Raw genomic sequence first — 15,071 nt, forward strand, 5'->3', positions numbered from 1 at the left:
AATTGATGTTAATATTACATTCTTCAGATTGGCCTTCAAGGTGTCTTTGAATCTCTTCTTTTGCTGACCTCTAAAATGGTGAGCATCAGTAATTTGTGAGTACAGGTTCTGTTTAGGGAGCCAAGTTTCAGCATTCTTCTTATGACATGTCCTGTCCAACAGAGCTAATCCTGTATAAATGTGGCTTCAATTGCTGGTGGTGTTTTCTTGAGTCAAAATGTTCTTTCTTCTGTCCGTCTAGTTAATATGGAGGATTTGCCAAAGATATCCCAGACGGTAATGTTCCAAAGCTTTTGGGTATTTCTGGTATGGTGTTCAAGTTGCACACCCCATACAACAGGGTAGGGGCCTGGTAGACAAGTAGTTTTGTTTGGGTCCTGATGTCATGATCATCAAAGACACAGTTTTGGACATGTCCAATGTCAGCACTGGCAGATTTTATCCAGTGTTGAATATCATCATTTATGTTTACTTTTTGGAACAGGTAGCTACCAAGGTAGGGGAAATGATCAACATTCTCCATCCACGGATTGCCTTCTAATTGTAATGTGTGGAGGAACCGCTGCTTGGTTTGGGGTGAGCTGGTAAAGTATCTTGGTTTTCATGAAGTTGTCTTTGAGTCCAAGCATTTCATGTGCTTTGCAAAAGCCATCAAGAGTGACTTGAAGCTGTTCAGTTGAGGGAGCACACATGACAAAAACATCAGTGTGTTGAAGATCAGTAACGGAGGTCTTGGCTTATCTTGGATCTGGAACATAACTGGTTCATATTAAAAATATTCATGTCCATGCAGTATTGGATGCTGATTCCAGATGGAAGTCTGTCAGCAGTGAGATGCGGAATAGTTGTTATATAGATGGAAAAGAGTGTTGGTGGAATCATACATCCTTGCTTGATTCCAGTTCTAATAGTGAAAGAGCACCCCCTAACTATTAGAATTGGGGTCAGGGCGGGATGTTTGGACCCCACCCCCTTCCACTTTTTGAGACCTACCTGATGCTATGGATTTCAAGGAAATAGATGGAAAGTGACAGCATCTGTGACTTCTGTGGTCACCAAGGCAAACTTACTTCACCTGCTGATTGTGCAAGAGGAAAATGCTTTTGAATTTTTACTAACATGCTCATTCTAATGTAACTTTGTGAATAGGTTTTGAAAGATAACTTGTGTTGATCCAGTTTGAAAAACTGAATACTTCATAGTCATTAACATTCATTAATATATATTAGGTCTTTCTTTCAAACACATGCGCTGCTGTAACTTGGGGGTTTATTATTGCTTAATAAACACCTTTCTTGGTGAAGGAGATGTCTTTCACTAGGGTTATAATGTCCATCAATAGAAGTGATCATTTGGGGATGTGCATTCTTGTTCTCTACAAAATGTGAGAGATATCAAACAACATCTGGTTTAGGCTGGATCTGCACCAGTGAATGTCTAGAAATGAAAGCATGGTTTTTTCCATTGCCTGAGACCGTCAGTTCTTTCCCCTTTTAAAAGTTTCACTCTACAAAAAGACAAAAAAAAAAAAGTAGGTGAACCACCAACCCATATTTTGACTGTTCTTGGAAAGGAGTTTTAAGCCAAACCAGTTGCCTTTTACTTTTGAGGGTAAACCTGTCTTGAAATGGTTGGTGTAAGGTTGTCAGATCCCGTTGGAGATAATGAAAAGGCAAGGAAGAGTACCTTCTGAGCATGAGAAAAAAATGGATTGTCCAGAGAATGTTGGTAGAAGATGCAGAACAAACATATGCCAAGCTTCATTTGTGCAGCACAGGACAACAGGTACCAAACAGTGAGAGGATGTAAATTTTCCAGCAGAGCATTAGTTTCTCAGGAAATACGCACACAAATCTTGTTAACATATATCATGGATGGGGAGAGCACAGAAGAGGAGGAAGGGTGTTGCACATGTACCTCCTGTCACCCACTTTGTGTATGTGCAGCATAAATCTCTTGGTCTGAATGCTTCTGCTACTCAGGAAACTTGGTTACACCACAGGCAGTTTCTTAGTTTGTGAATATAGGAGGCATTATAAACAGAATGAAAATCTGCCTATGATTTATGAGTCACTAATTCCTTTTGCTGAATCACCACTAATATAATAATGACATTTACAGCCAGCAACATTTGGAAATGAAGAATTAAAACACAGATAAAAGAATCCTGCCTCTTTCAAAAGGCACAGGCATACACAGTATCAGTTTATGCAAACACCATTTTGATTTGACATTTATCATCTAGATCCAGAACTTTCAGTGCCTGAGTGCAAGAATGAGTTTCCCTTCAGGCAGCGATACAGCAGCCATAAATCACCTTTAGTTTTAGGAAGCAATCTTTTTTATGTGACACATTGGGAAGTAGAGAACTGGAGGAGTTAGCTACAAATGGGGTGTGGGGGGAGGTTAAATGCTTTTACCATACAGAATGAACTTGTTGGAAAAGATACCTTGCCCTTTTCAGAGAGAAAACTCAAAGGTGCCTGAGTAGCCTCTGTTGGCATGATCCTGTTTGCCCTTCTACACTTGTTGATGCAGCTGCTTGCTCTTAAACAACGACATTCATCTTTGTAAATGTCCCCGTAATGACATGAAGAAACGTGAAAAAAATAGCAAAAGCACAGCAGCCTTGAGGTTTAAATCAGCAGGGATCCACTTGGTACACATTGCCCCACTACTGTTTAGAGGGAAGTATTTAAGCTACTTCCTTAATTGTTACATAGTTTGCCAATCTACTAAACAATGGAGTTGAGTCGTTTATAAATAATTAAATAGCATTTTGCTGCATGACTGTCTCCCAAGGAGCATTGCCATGGAGATGATCTGGCTCATGGGATCTGAAAAGTAACAATTTCCAAGACAATGGTAGTGTGTTGGCTTTAACCTTCTCTGCCCAGAGAAAAAGAACACTCAGAGACAGATCAGCTTGATGTTTAAGGCCATATACTAATTTTACAGCACTTCGCAGTGCTCTTTTATCTGACTTTTCACTCAGTGCATGAAATTTTTTCTCTGTCTTTGTGGAAGTCTCTTGTAAAACTGTTTGCACTGTATATATTCAATAAAGCTTGGAATCAGATTGCCACTCTTGCATCTCAAGCTCACAAGCAGGACTGTGGCCCTGTCATCCCTTTATAGGCTAATGGCCACAGGGGGTTCTTGGGGGGGAAATCAATGCCATTAGGATGTTCTTGTGGATTTCTTTCCTCATAGCTTGCCTCTTTCAGATGGAATAGTTCTCCCCCCGCCCTAAAACTTGGCAGATCCCAGATGACTTATATACAGCTGTCTTGATCCCTGGCAGTAGAGCTGCAGTGAAACTGCACTGGCAGGGACACCCTTGGGACTTCCCAGTTTCACGGCTGTTTCCCCTTCTCTGCAATCCTTCAGAGGGGAGATGATATGTAGGTCAAGAGCCACAAGTAGATACCTTTACAAAAAATACAGTATAGTCCCAGGCTTTATTTTTCCTGCCTAAGTTCCATAGGAGGAGGAACAATATGTTCTTCCCCCCACCATCACCTCACATACTATAGACATCTGCCTTTTTTCCTGGCCTGCCGATTACTGTCACCCTTTCTGCGTAGACCTTACCTCCCACCATCATGGGATCTGGACTTACACATCTCACACTCTTCTTCCCACCTGGGATTCTGGGGGCTGAAAACATCTCTGAAACTAGCTGGACCCACTCACTTCCTGTCACAGGATGGAGATATCTCTTCTGTTCACAGCTCTGGGGAAATACAGGTCTCTTCACACTTCCTCCTCCTTCCCTTCAACAAAAGCTTGAAATAACTTCATTAAAATGCATTTTTAACATATTTCCTAATACAAGTAGCCAATCTCCCTCCCTCAGGAGAGTGCATTCTCTCCCAGTGACACTTCCCCTGCACTCCAGAATGCTGTTGCAGTAACAGGCTGGAATTTGAGGCAGACTAGAACTGGTATGCCTAAGAGCTTGAACCAACCTAAAATTCACTGCCCCCACAGGAAAGGAAGAGACTGGGGAGGTAGGGGGAATGGGTAGAGGCTGATGAGCAGGGGGGAAGAGGCAAAGACTGGGAGAAGTTTGGGGGAAGGGGCAAAGGCTGTGCAGAGCTTGGAGTGTGCAGGTGGCAGAGGGGGCAAGAAGGCTGCAGCAGAAGGAGCGGGCAGGGCAGAGGGCAAGGGGGCCACCTGACCCCCTCCCTTAGCCACTGCTTTCCCTGCTGTAGCAATGGGGGTAGGGTGGGGTGGTAGGATTCAAGACAACCCTCCAATACTTAGATTCTATACCTGGAAAATCATAAAGGTTTTATAAATTTTCCATATATAGAATCTAATTACTGGGGGGGTCATCCTTTATTCAAGGTTATCTTATATTTGAGCAAATACGGTAATTTGCTTATCAGACAAGCTGAAGCTGTGGTATATAGAAAGTGCTGGAGGAGGCTTTATGAGAGAGGTCTGACTAGATCAGTGGTGCTCAACCTTTTTCCCTGAGGAGCCAAATGGGCAGTGCCTGGTCAGTCTGCATACTCAATCCAGCTGGTGGTCCCAATCCAGTGCCTGGGGCAGGCACAGCAGGTGTCATCCAGCAACAGAGGAGGGCAGGAGGCAACCCAGCCCTAAAGGTGAAGAGGGCTTGACCCAGCCTTGCAGGAGAAGCAAGGGGGCATGGATCCATTTAGTGGGGGGAAGAGGGTGTGACCCATCCCCTGCTGGCCTTGGAGCAGGTAAAGGGGACATGGCCCTGCCTGGCGGTGCAGGGAGGTGGTGTGGTCCAGCCCCAAACTGGCCCTGTCAAGGGGCAAGGAAGTATGGCCTGATCCTGATACAGCTGTGGCAGGAGGGGCATGGCTCAGCCCTACAGGGGAAAGGGCATGGCCCTAACTGACCTTGTGAGGCTTAGAGTTTGGGAATTTGGCAGGGGGGAGGGAAACCATGTTAAATGGCCACTGCTCCCCTATTGCCAAATTTCCCAACCTGTGGGGAGCTCCGTGGGCCAGATTTGATGGCTCCATGGGTCATATTTGGCCCTCAGGGTAGAGGTAGAGCACCCCTGGACTAGATGATCATAAAGTTTATGTACTGCCTTAAAATCGATGATTGTGTGCAATAGGGCAAATTCTGTCTTTGTTCAGATGCATGCACCCTCGGGCAGAATTTGGTGCATTACCATTAATAATCAGAAAGGACCAATTAAAAAACCCATTTATTCTTTGATAAAAGCATAGCTTTATTATTCAAGATGAAGTCTGGGATTTTCTCCATATTCATACCTCCCAATGAAATGATATAGGCAAGATTATACCCACAGAGATGTCAATTGGATACTGAATGTGTGGCTAGGAGGTAGATGCTGACTTATTCCCTGTGCTCTTTGCCAAATGTTCATAGTCCACAATATTTTCCTGAGCATAATGCTCTTACTGTGTCTTTAAAAGAAAATTCCAACTACAGTACTTTGCTTTTGCCCAGCACTCTGGAAGCTCATAAGAGAAGAGAAACATTTCTCATGCAGATAGTACTGATGTACAGAAAGCTTTATAACTGTCATGATCTTTGAAATATTTATAACTCAATACAAATTATTTGTACCAAACAAAAGCAAGGAAACATGAAATGTATTGCAAAATGTTGCACAGAGCTGTGTGTTTCTTCAGGTCTGAAGAATAAGTATATATCTTCTTTCCAGGAAAAGGAGATAGGTAATTTATTGAAGCCCTGAAAAAGCATCAGCTTACTTCTCCACATCTTTGCCCAGCCAAATCTGCCAGCCAGCCCATGAAGGGGTGAAACTATGGCTCCATCCCCTCTTTGCCTACCTGGTTATTAAAAGGGGAATGATGGCTGCTTTGTGGACCCACTGCCATAATGTGTTCAGTCTTAACACAGCAGCACAGGAAGTTGAAGTTGAAAGGACATTATTGCCTTGCATGGCTACATGAGGGTTAGTGGTGATCTGCCCCTATGGGTTCATAACTTTATAGACTTAGAACTTCATTTCCAAATCTATTTCCCCCAGGTTGCTAAACTGAGTGAGGGTGTCTGGGGTTTTCTTTTAGACAGCCACAATGTATAAGTTGATACTTTAGTGTTATTCTCTTATGCACATCTTTTCTTAGTTTTTGAATGAACTTAGTCTTTCTGAAAAGTTCAGGATTTCAGGGCACCTGAAATTCTTATTAGGGAGGGATGGGAAAAATCATGTTATTCTGTTGATAAAGTTAACAAAAAATACCCTAATTAAATATCTTAACATCTAAAGCTACAGGTGTTTTAAAATTATAGTAACAAAAGGAGGATGTGTGGTGAGACTTAGTACAATATCATGGAAGGCCTCATGGGCGTAAGAGCACCTTTTCTTCAGATCTTGAAAAGGCTGTTTTAAGCAATTGATAGGGTTGGCATAAAATACACATTTTATTTTATCCTACCACAGATCTGTGTGCTTTGACCCTTAACACGTTGGAAGGATGAAAAGAATGGGTTTGTTCCATTGAAAGATAGGGACCTGCAGGATGAACAAACGAGTACTTTTAAGAGGTGTTTCTCAATTAAAGTAATTTCTTCTAGGACTTAAGCCATTCAGGGTCATTATGTACAGTGTCTTGTTTTAGTCCCACATATCAGATTTTGACAAAAGGAGCTTACAGTACCTCTAATGTTAAAAGCATAAACCTACTTTAGGAATGACTCTTTGTTTCCTGAACAGATTTTTGAATAAAATACATTTCATAAACATAAAATCCATTAGCAGAATTTTGGAGAGAGGCTCATTTTACTTCTTGATGCCATAATGCAGGGATCTTGTTTTGTTAATTGAGACTAAAACAGGGCAATGTACAATAATTTTCTAAAATGTGAGCAGAGCAGTTAGAAAAAAATGGAACACATTTAAATGAAAAAATTCAAACACAAAAAAACTGAAAATCTTCAGGCCAGATTCTCATTTGTGTTGCTCTTTAAAGATAGTGGACCTGCTCCAGGTACCTGGGCTGACCTACTCTGTGAATCTGATGCTGATGAGGTGCTTGACCCCCAGTTTTTTGATGCTGAAGTTTCTTTTATATTTACAGAAGAGACTCCAAGATGGATGGGTGTGGTGAGGATTAACTAGATAACATTTGTACAATGCTTTGAATGTCTAAAGTACCCAGGAAGTGCTAAGCAACATTATTATTATTAAGCATGAGTATACAGATTCTTCCTCTGTCACTTGCACTGAATAGTACCATACTATATATACAGACTACTAATGGGTAGTACTGATACCTTTTTTCACATCTAATATCCAACAAGCTATCGCTACATTAAAGAATGATAGACTATGACTCAACATCTGGCTAAGTATTCTGGGGCAGAACTTCAGCTGATCTAAAATGTCACAGCTCTGTTGATTTCAATAGAACTATGACAGTTTACACCAGCTGATTATCACTGTCTGTGCTAAAGTAACAGTTACTTTACACATGTATATTTACACATGCAGTTAACGTGACACAATAAACTCCGGAGCCATAGTGCTTTGCACAACTAATGTTGAACCCTAAAAATATTTTCGAGACATTTTTTTCCTCAAATTGTAGTGAAATCCTTGCCTTTAGATAAAAACTTCCAGTCAATTTCATAAAGTCAGGATTTTACCTCTGGAATTTAATCTAATGTCTTACATATACCAGGTACAATTTTTAAGAGAACCCGTAAGCCCTGATTTCAAAATTAACTTGAGTACTTAATAGTGAAAGTGATTTTCAATAACATTGAGGCTCTCAGGTGTCTAAATCATTTTTGAAAATGGGACTGGCCTTTCTAAGTCACATAGGTGCAACACATCTTTCTATATTAAAAGGCAGATGTTTACAAGACAGCTGTCATTTAAATCACTCGTGCATATTTAAAAAGTACACATTTTCATGTATTATATTCTTTCCATAGAAGGTCCTGATAGGAAAATTAGCTCCATAGCTCGTTTGTCAATTATGGAATCAGAATACTGGCAGACTGTCATGAGCTCCTGCATGCTATTATTTCCTTACTGACCCTGGATGTTGAAGAATTTGCTCCCTGTCATACGTTTGATGATAAAGTCCTAAAATTCTTCTGACAGCCAAGTGCAAGGCTGCCTTATAAGAAAGACCATGTTTTTTATCCATGTCTGAATATCCTTCTTGCAAGAGTGCATGTGCTGCTCCAAAAGCCACTCACACTTCCTTATATACAGGTCATACTGCAGCCTGTCCCAAAACGAGCAAATAAAGAGGGAGCAAAGTCAGGCTTTGCCTGCTGGTATGAGCTACTTTAAGTATCTCATTGGAATAATTTAAATTTGTCCCACTCACTCTTCTGATAGAGACTTTATCTTTCCACCTTCACTAGTTATGTATGGGTCCAGCATTACTGGTGTACTGTTATTTTTAAGTGTCTGTCCCAAGCTTTTGTGTTATGAAGCAGAAAAGAATTACCAAGCTTTTTGATGCCTTTTTAACCTGCCGTTCTTTCCGGCTCAGTTCCATTCTGTTGTACATTTAGGCGTTGGATCAAGAGAGCGTATACTCACAAGCTTGACTTCAAGCTATTGCTTAAGTCCCATGAACTTTGGTGGCCTGTAGGCACATGTTTAAGGGTTTTGCTGACTAGGGATACTTTCCTGAATTGAGGACTTTGCAAAAAACAAAACAAAACAAAACAAAACAAGCAAACAAACAAAAACAACCCTGATTCTTTAAATCACGCTCAAACTGTTCATTTTAATACTATTTTATGTTTCCTCCAGTATTCCGTAATGTAATTAAAAGGACACCAGTAGTTCCAGTTAGCAATTATTGATGCAGCAATGAAGTAGTTTTTTGAGTTTTTTTCTGATAGGACCAAAGACTATTTATTGACAAGGCTAAGTGTCCTCTCAGGGAAGTTCCATGTGGTAATAAGTTAGCAGAATGACAAAAGCATTATTTACTCTCCTTCACAGGTCAGAGTTAAGGTCACTGGAGGGCACTGTAGGATAATGGAGTTTGACCAAAGATTCATCTTTGACCCAAAACTAGTTGATAATTCATTCCTTGCACTCTGACTTGAAGGACATGTCTACATGTCGCCCCACATCACCCAGCAACATGCTACATTGCCCTACAGTGGCTACAGTGATGTAACAATCACATGGGTTTACACGTGATCAGCAGCTATGTTGCCATAGTGGTGCACTCCCCCATTTTAGCACGCCGCTACAGCGACGTAGCGGCGAAATGTAACCATGCACTGTGCACATGGCGTAGTAAGGGCAGTTACTGCACCGTGCTTTAGTACTTCCAAAAGTGTAGATTTTGGACATGCAGACACTCCCCCCACAAAAGAAAAAGCAACCCAGACAGCTTTGGGGTGGATATCTGTGATATAAAAGCGAGCACTGCCATTTACTGTCATTCAGAATATACATTTCCCCCTCCATTAAGTTCTCCCCATTGCGCTTTTTCATATATAGTATGATCTGACCTCAGTGATTATTTATGAGCTTGTTCATATAAGCCCTTTCTTTCACAGGCAACACACACACTCATAAGGGCTTTTAGAATCTGAATTTATATTGCAGGTTCAGCTATAGCTTCCTTTGTTCCCACCCTGCTTTTTGGAAAGATACCCAGTCACATGACGTGCTTGTAAAAGGTGGCTGATTGAGGAAGGATGCAGGAAGGATATGGTTTTGGAGTGATTGCAGAAGTGCTGTATAGGACATGAAAGTGCAGGGTTTATACAAGAATGATTTTCAAGGCAGTGGTTCAAATATCAAAGTTTTTTTCCATTCTTAGCTAAGGCAAAGCTCTTGGCTATTCTACAGTACCATAAAACAACTTTATTAATTCAGTGCTTGTATTTACATAGTCCAATAATAATTTGTTACTGGCACCATGGAAATTCATCATTTTTCTTTGCAAAAGAGATAAGATTTCTGTTTGGAATCAGCTAAAGCTTCTGTGTGAGATTGTCAAAAGCAATCAGCTCTGACCAAACTCTGCTTCTGTAGAAGACAATGGAGAATGTTACCATTTTCTTTAGCTGGAGCAGATTTAGGCCGATGTAGAATGCGTTTGAAAATCTCACTCTTGTTGTAGGATTAAGGCTTATGAAGATCTCAAAACTTAATGTCATTCATTGCTGTGTTGAGAACGAGTTTGTTATGATGAAATGAGAGACAGGGTGTGGGGTATGTATTTTAAGTTGTGTTTGGGTCATTTCACAATCTGCCAACATCTGACATCTGTATTTATTTTCTGAACTCTCCTTAATGGATTATTTGCATCTGTTCAGTTCCAACAGTAATGTTTGATTTCCTGCATTTATAGGTTGCAATAAAATCCATTCGTAAGGACAAAATTAAGGATGAACAAGATATGGTTCACATCAGGCGGGAGATTGAGATCATGTCATCCCTCAGCCACCCCCATATCATCACTATATATGAAGGTTAGTGACTGCAGTTCTTTTCACTGTCTGTGTTATTTTGTTATTTCAGACCTACTCTTCATGGTCTTTTAGGTGATGGATAAGTTCCCCTTAGCTCGTAGTAGAGAAATTGTTTCATGCATCATCTTCCCTCCAAATCATGCTCCCCTTTGCAAATATGCAACACCTCTTTAGCCAGTAAAATAATTCCTTGTGGGGTGGGAGTTGTATATGAGTGGCCGAAATGCTACATGTTTGCATGTATGACAGAGAGAAAGAGAGGGAGAGAGAAGGGAAATGTTGCTAATATACCATCCCATCTCCCTGTTCCCACCAACAAATTAAAAAATTCTCCCCCACACAAGTTCATCGTCCCCTCTCAGCAAAAACACAGTAAATCCCAAACCATTTTTTACACAATTTGCTGAGCTAACTCCCTAGGACCCAAACTGAATAGTCTTGTGTAGTTGAGCCCTAGTTCCTTCTTTGCATAGCAAGTCCTCTTTCTGAGTTTCTCCTCTTGCCCCATAGCATCTTTGTCCCTTGAATCAAAGCCCCTGTTTGTTGGCCCAAGTCTCTAGTCTCTGTCTACTCTAGTCTACTCTAGTCTCTGCATCATCTACTCTAATCCACTCACTGGCTTGTTACTCCAGTATCCCAGTCCAATCCTTTCCTACTGCCAGCAACCTAATTATTTTATTATATAAGGCATTTACTGTGGAGCTAACTATTAGCTCTGCAGTAAAGTTTTAACATCTACATGTGTGGCCCTATTAGACCACAGGAAACTAATTAACTCTGCCTGAAGTTAGTACTTGTAAACAAAAGTACTCTTCTGTGACACAGTTCTTTAGTGCGCAGCAATGCACATGTAGACACTGACAGGGGTGGCTGGGACACAAGAGTGCTACAGTGTGGGGGCTGCTTGCTGGCAGCAAGTTCCTCTGCAGCACGTTGAGCTGAGTTGGAGCAGCCGTGAAATCCCCTTCTGTTCCTCCTTCCTCTGGTAGGCTTTCACTTCCTGACCAGAGCTGAGTACTTCAGGCAATGTGTGCGCTAAAAGTCACAGGTCGTGCATCCTGCACACAAACCTTGACTAGAAAAAGAACCAGACAGAGGACCTGTAGAGTATGATCCCCAGAGAATTTGAGGGAGCTGGGCACAACAACTTTGCCCTGTTTATTCACTTTTTTTTTCACATGCTCATCTGTAGAGGGGGCAGCCTGCATTTGACCCTTTAATATTTACATATGCACAGAGTATTTTAGGTGATGATACGTATATGGCAAATGCCATTCTGGGAGTCAATATGACTGATTAGAACAAGGTCTGGTTTGGAATAATGTTACAGTATCACATATTGAGTTATTCAAAAGCATGTTCTTTTACTTGAAAGGAGATGAATATCTGTCTTTTTATTGAATAAATTTGCAACAGCATCTGGGAACAGAAAAGGGGAGGGGTGCTGTGTCAGCATGTGGGTTGCAAATGGAACAAAAGTTATTCCTAATGTGTACTGGAACTAAAAAAATTAAGCACGCTACAATGCTTTGACCAAGTAGATGCTGAATTCTGTCTCCCAGCCTGCTTTAAATAAAGCTACTGAGTTAAAACGTTGTACACTTAAAAGGAGAAAGAAAAAAGAGAGAGAGAACAAAACCCTCTAATAGCAAGACCTTCCCTCATAACCTTTACCCCCTCAACTTTTTTGAGAAGAGTCCTTCCCACAGCTAAGCCAGTGTAATTTTGCACTACAGCAGTTTTACTCTCTCCCTCCCTCCTAGTAAAACCGTATATATCAAGTGACATTGTTCCCCTCAGTAAGATCCTTGGCTGTTATTCTGTGGTGACTCATCAGCTAAAAGTGATGCATATCTATAGCTAGCTCAAAGTCAGCTTTCTTCTGATCTTTAGAGGGTTTCCAGGGCATTTTCCTTGTACTACTGTTTGTTTCCTTTTAAAACAGTCCCATAGGAAATAGCTACTCTGTTATTAAAACAAAATAATTATTTATAAACTAGAGCAGTCTGTCATGTCCTCCTGTATTTAATTCATCTCCTGAAAAGATGTATGGTGGGAGTTTGGATTGACGTTGCAACTTTAGTCCACCATAACACCAGCAGAAAGACACAGGGAGCAGAAATATAGCATCACATCTTTCCAGGAAGCCAGAATAAATATTTTCTTTTAAAACCATTGCTGTAATGTGAGCACTGAAATGCAAGGTCCACCTGGGGAAATGTGTCAGAGGAATAATGACATAATCCACAAGTACTTGCGCTAAGGACAGAAGTTACACATAAACTGGTTTAAGTGATCAGAAGCTGGTTTGAACCTGTAACAGAACAGAAGTTTTGTGCACATAAATCAGTTTCAAAATGGCTGAAACTAGTTTAAGATAAATCTGGTTGAATGTAGTATCAGACTTAACTGATTTAGGTCAAAGCGGTTTATGGATCTTCTGTCCCAGACCCCTTTCTGGTTCAAGTTAAATCACAGTCCCCCAGCATCCCAGGATGCTTTGCAGCCCTGGACTGGGCTGTGCTGTCTGCTGGAGCAGAGCTGGGCCAGGTGTGGGCCCCAGGCTTTGCTGAGCCGTGAGCAGGGGGAAAAAGCTGAGCAGACCCTGGCTGGGGTCCCATGCTGGTGGGAGAGGGGAGGCAGAGGGGTCCCTGCAGGCCAGGGGTGGGACTTTAAACCCCTCCCCAATCATACTCAGCAGCCAAGGGAGGGCTTGCTCTAGGCCCTCCAGCTTCAAGCCTGAGCCACTGCAGACATGTGCATGCATTTCCTGAAGCAAAAGTGAATGTCTATTCATTTGCTTGTCAGTTCAGTCTATGCAGGTTAGACTAACCTGCCAACATTGAATCAATTCAGACTTGAGCTTTTTGAATGTCTGTACTTAGCCTTGAGGCACAGTTCAGCCAGGTATTTAAGCACATGCCTCACTTAAAAGCAGTTCCAATTAAGTGGATTACTTCCATGATTAAGGTCTGCAGGTTCTTGCTGAAGCAGGGTTTACATTCCAGTGATTCATGAAGTGAGGTACAGTAATGGTATTCTTCATTCTTTGCTTATTTATTCATTTTATTCTCTCTGTCTCTCTCTGTCTCTCTCTCTCTATCTCTCTCTCTCTCACACACACACACACACTCACACTCTCTCTCTCTCTCTCACATACAATGTGCCCCAGAATAAAAGACACCTTATTTTTGTAAGGTAGAATGAAGGAAAAATGATCTTTCCTTGTAGGAAGTAATTGCACAGCAGCAGCTAGGGAGTTTATTCTGTTCCATGCATCACAGACTTTTTTTCCCTTTTGCCCTCTAAGCAGAACTCCTATTACCACATTTCTCACATAAAATATGCACTCCAATTAGCAGCAGCTGGCTTTGGGGAAAAAACAGTGCACTGTATGTGAGAAAATATGGCGTGCATATGCGCGCGTGTGTGTACATGGGCATGCACGTGCAGGGCCAGGTTGACACATAGGCAAACTAGGCACATGCCTACGGCTCTAAGTGAAGAAGGGGCCCAGTTGTGCTTATTTTGCCATAGCAGTGCCGCTGCTGTGCTGCTGCAGTGCCGCCCAGCTCCTTTTCCCTTCTAGGGCTGCAAGCTGCAGCTCCAGGCTGTGGCGGTGACTGCTGCTGCTGTTTCCCTATGCAAAGCAACTAGGTGCATAGTTTGTTTGCCTAGGGCCCACTAAGAGTTAATCTAGCTGTACGCACATGCGCATGTGCACGTGTGTGTATTTTTCTGCTACGGTCATTCAAGGATGAGTAGGTCAGCACAGCACTGCTCCCTTAACATCCGCAGTTCTATGTATAGGGCTGCACGGCGTCTGCTTAAAATGCCTGCTGCTCTCTCCCTCTCTGTGGAAGATTGCTGATGGGTCTTTACATTGTACTTACAAACATGTGATTTCCTTACATGGCATCCATGTTTATGTATCCTTTTGACCTGCCTGGCAAAAGGTGATTAACCTCTGAATTTGTCAACTCAATGTAAACAGAAGCCATCAGTTTTTGATGCTAAGGAAATTCAAATGTTTTTATACAGGCTTTCTAGTTTGGCGATATTTTTTGTAACCTAATCAAAAAGAATTTATCTTTCCCACTAGCTGCAAGAGGTAAACCCCTAGTTCTGAGTCAGAAGAAATTCCATCTTCTCAGCAGGAAGGTAATTGGCAATCTTCAGAGTGCAGCTGGAAGGGAAATGCTCTTTCTAGTGACTTTAAACTCCTTGAAAGGGATGGAATAGATGAAACCAGCTTTGCCAAAAGTGTTCTGATTTCAGGGCATAAATTTTAACTCAGAAAGCAGCGTCGTCCCCCCCACCCCCCTTGAAAACCTCAGGATTTGATAGTTAAAGCCTTCTGAGAGCAAACATGGAATTCCAGGGGTAGCCTTCCTGCAAAAAAAAAACAACCCACAAAACATGCCATCTGGCAATACTTTACTTTATGCAAGTTAAAATGTAAGGAGAGTTTGGGGCCCAATCCAGCAAATGCTTACACAAGTGTAGAACTATTCATCTGAGTTAAGTTTTATATATATAAAGAACCAGGCCCTTGGGTTTCTCCTTTGTGAGGCAGAAAGTTCTGTAAGAGTTTCATAGTTTCATAGTTTCTAGGGTCGGAAGGG

At 41.6% G+C, this 15,071-nt stretch overlaps 1 protein-coding gene across 1 annotated transcript in view; it reads left to right on the plus strand.

Annotated features, from left to right (window-relative positions):
* NUAK1 (NUAK family kinase 1) overlaps positions 1 to 15,071 on the plus strand; it is an 87,241-nt gene that overhangs the window by 31,769 nt on the left and 40,401 nt on the right. The window contains exon 3 of the mRNA XM_019515822.1: positions 10,326 to 10,446. Within this exon, the coding sequence (XP_019371367.1) occupies positions 10,326 to 10,446 (121 nt within the window). The remainder of the gene's footprint in view (positions 1 to 10,325; positions 10,447 to 15,071) is intronic.

The sequence above is a fragment of the Gavialis gangeticus genome, unplaced genomic scaffold, assembly GCF_001723915.1.
Source record: "Gavialis gangeticus isolate Ggan-Ray unplaced genomic scaffold, GavGan_comp1, whole genome shotgun sequence".
Taxonomy (NCBI): domain Eukaryota; kingdom Metazoa; phylum Chordata; order Crocodylia; family Gavialidae; genus Gavialis; species Gavialis gangeticus.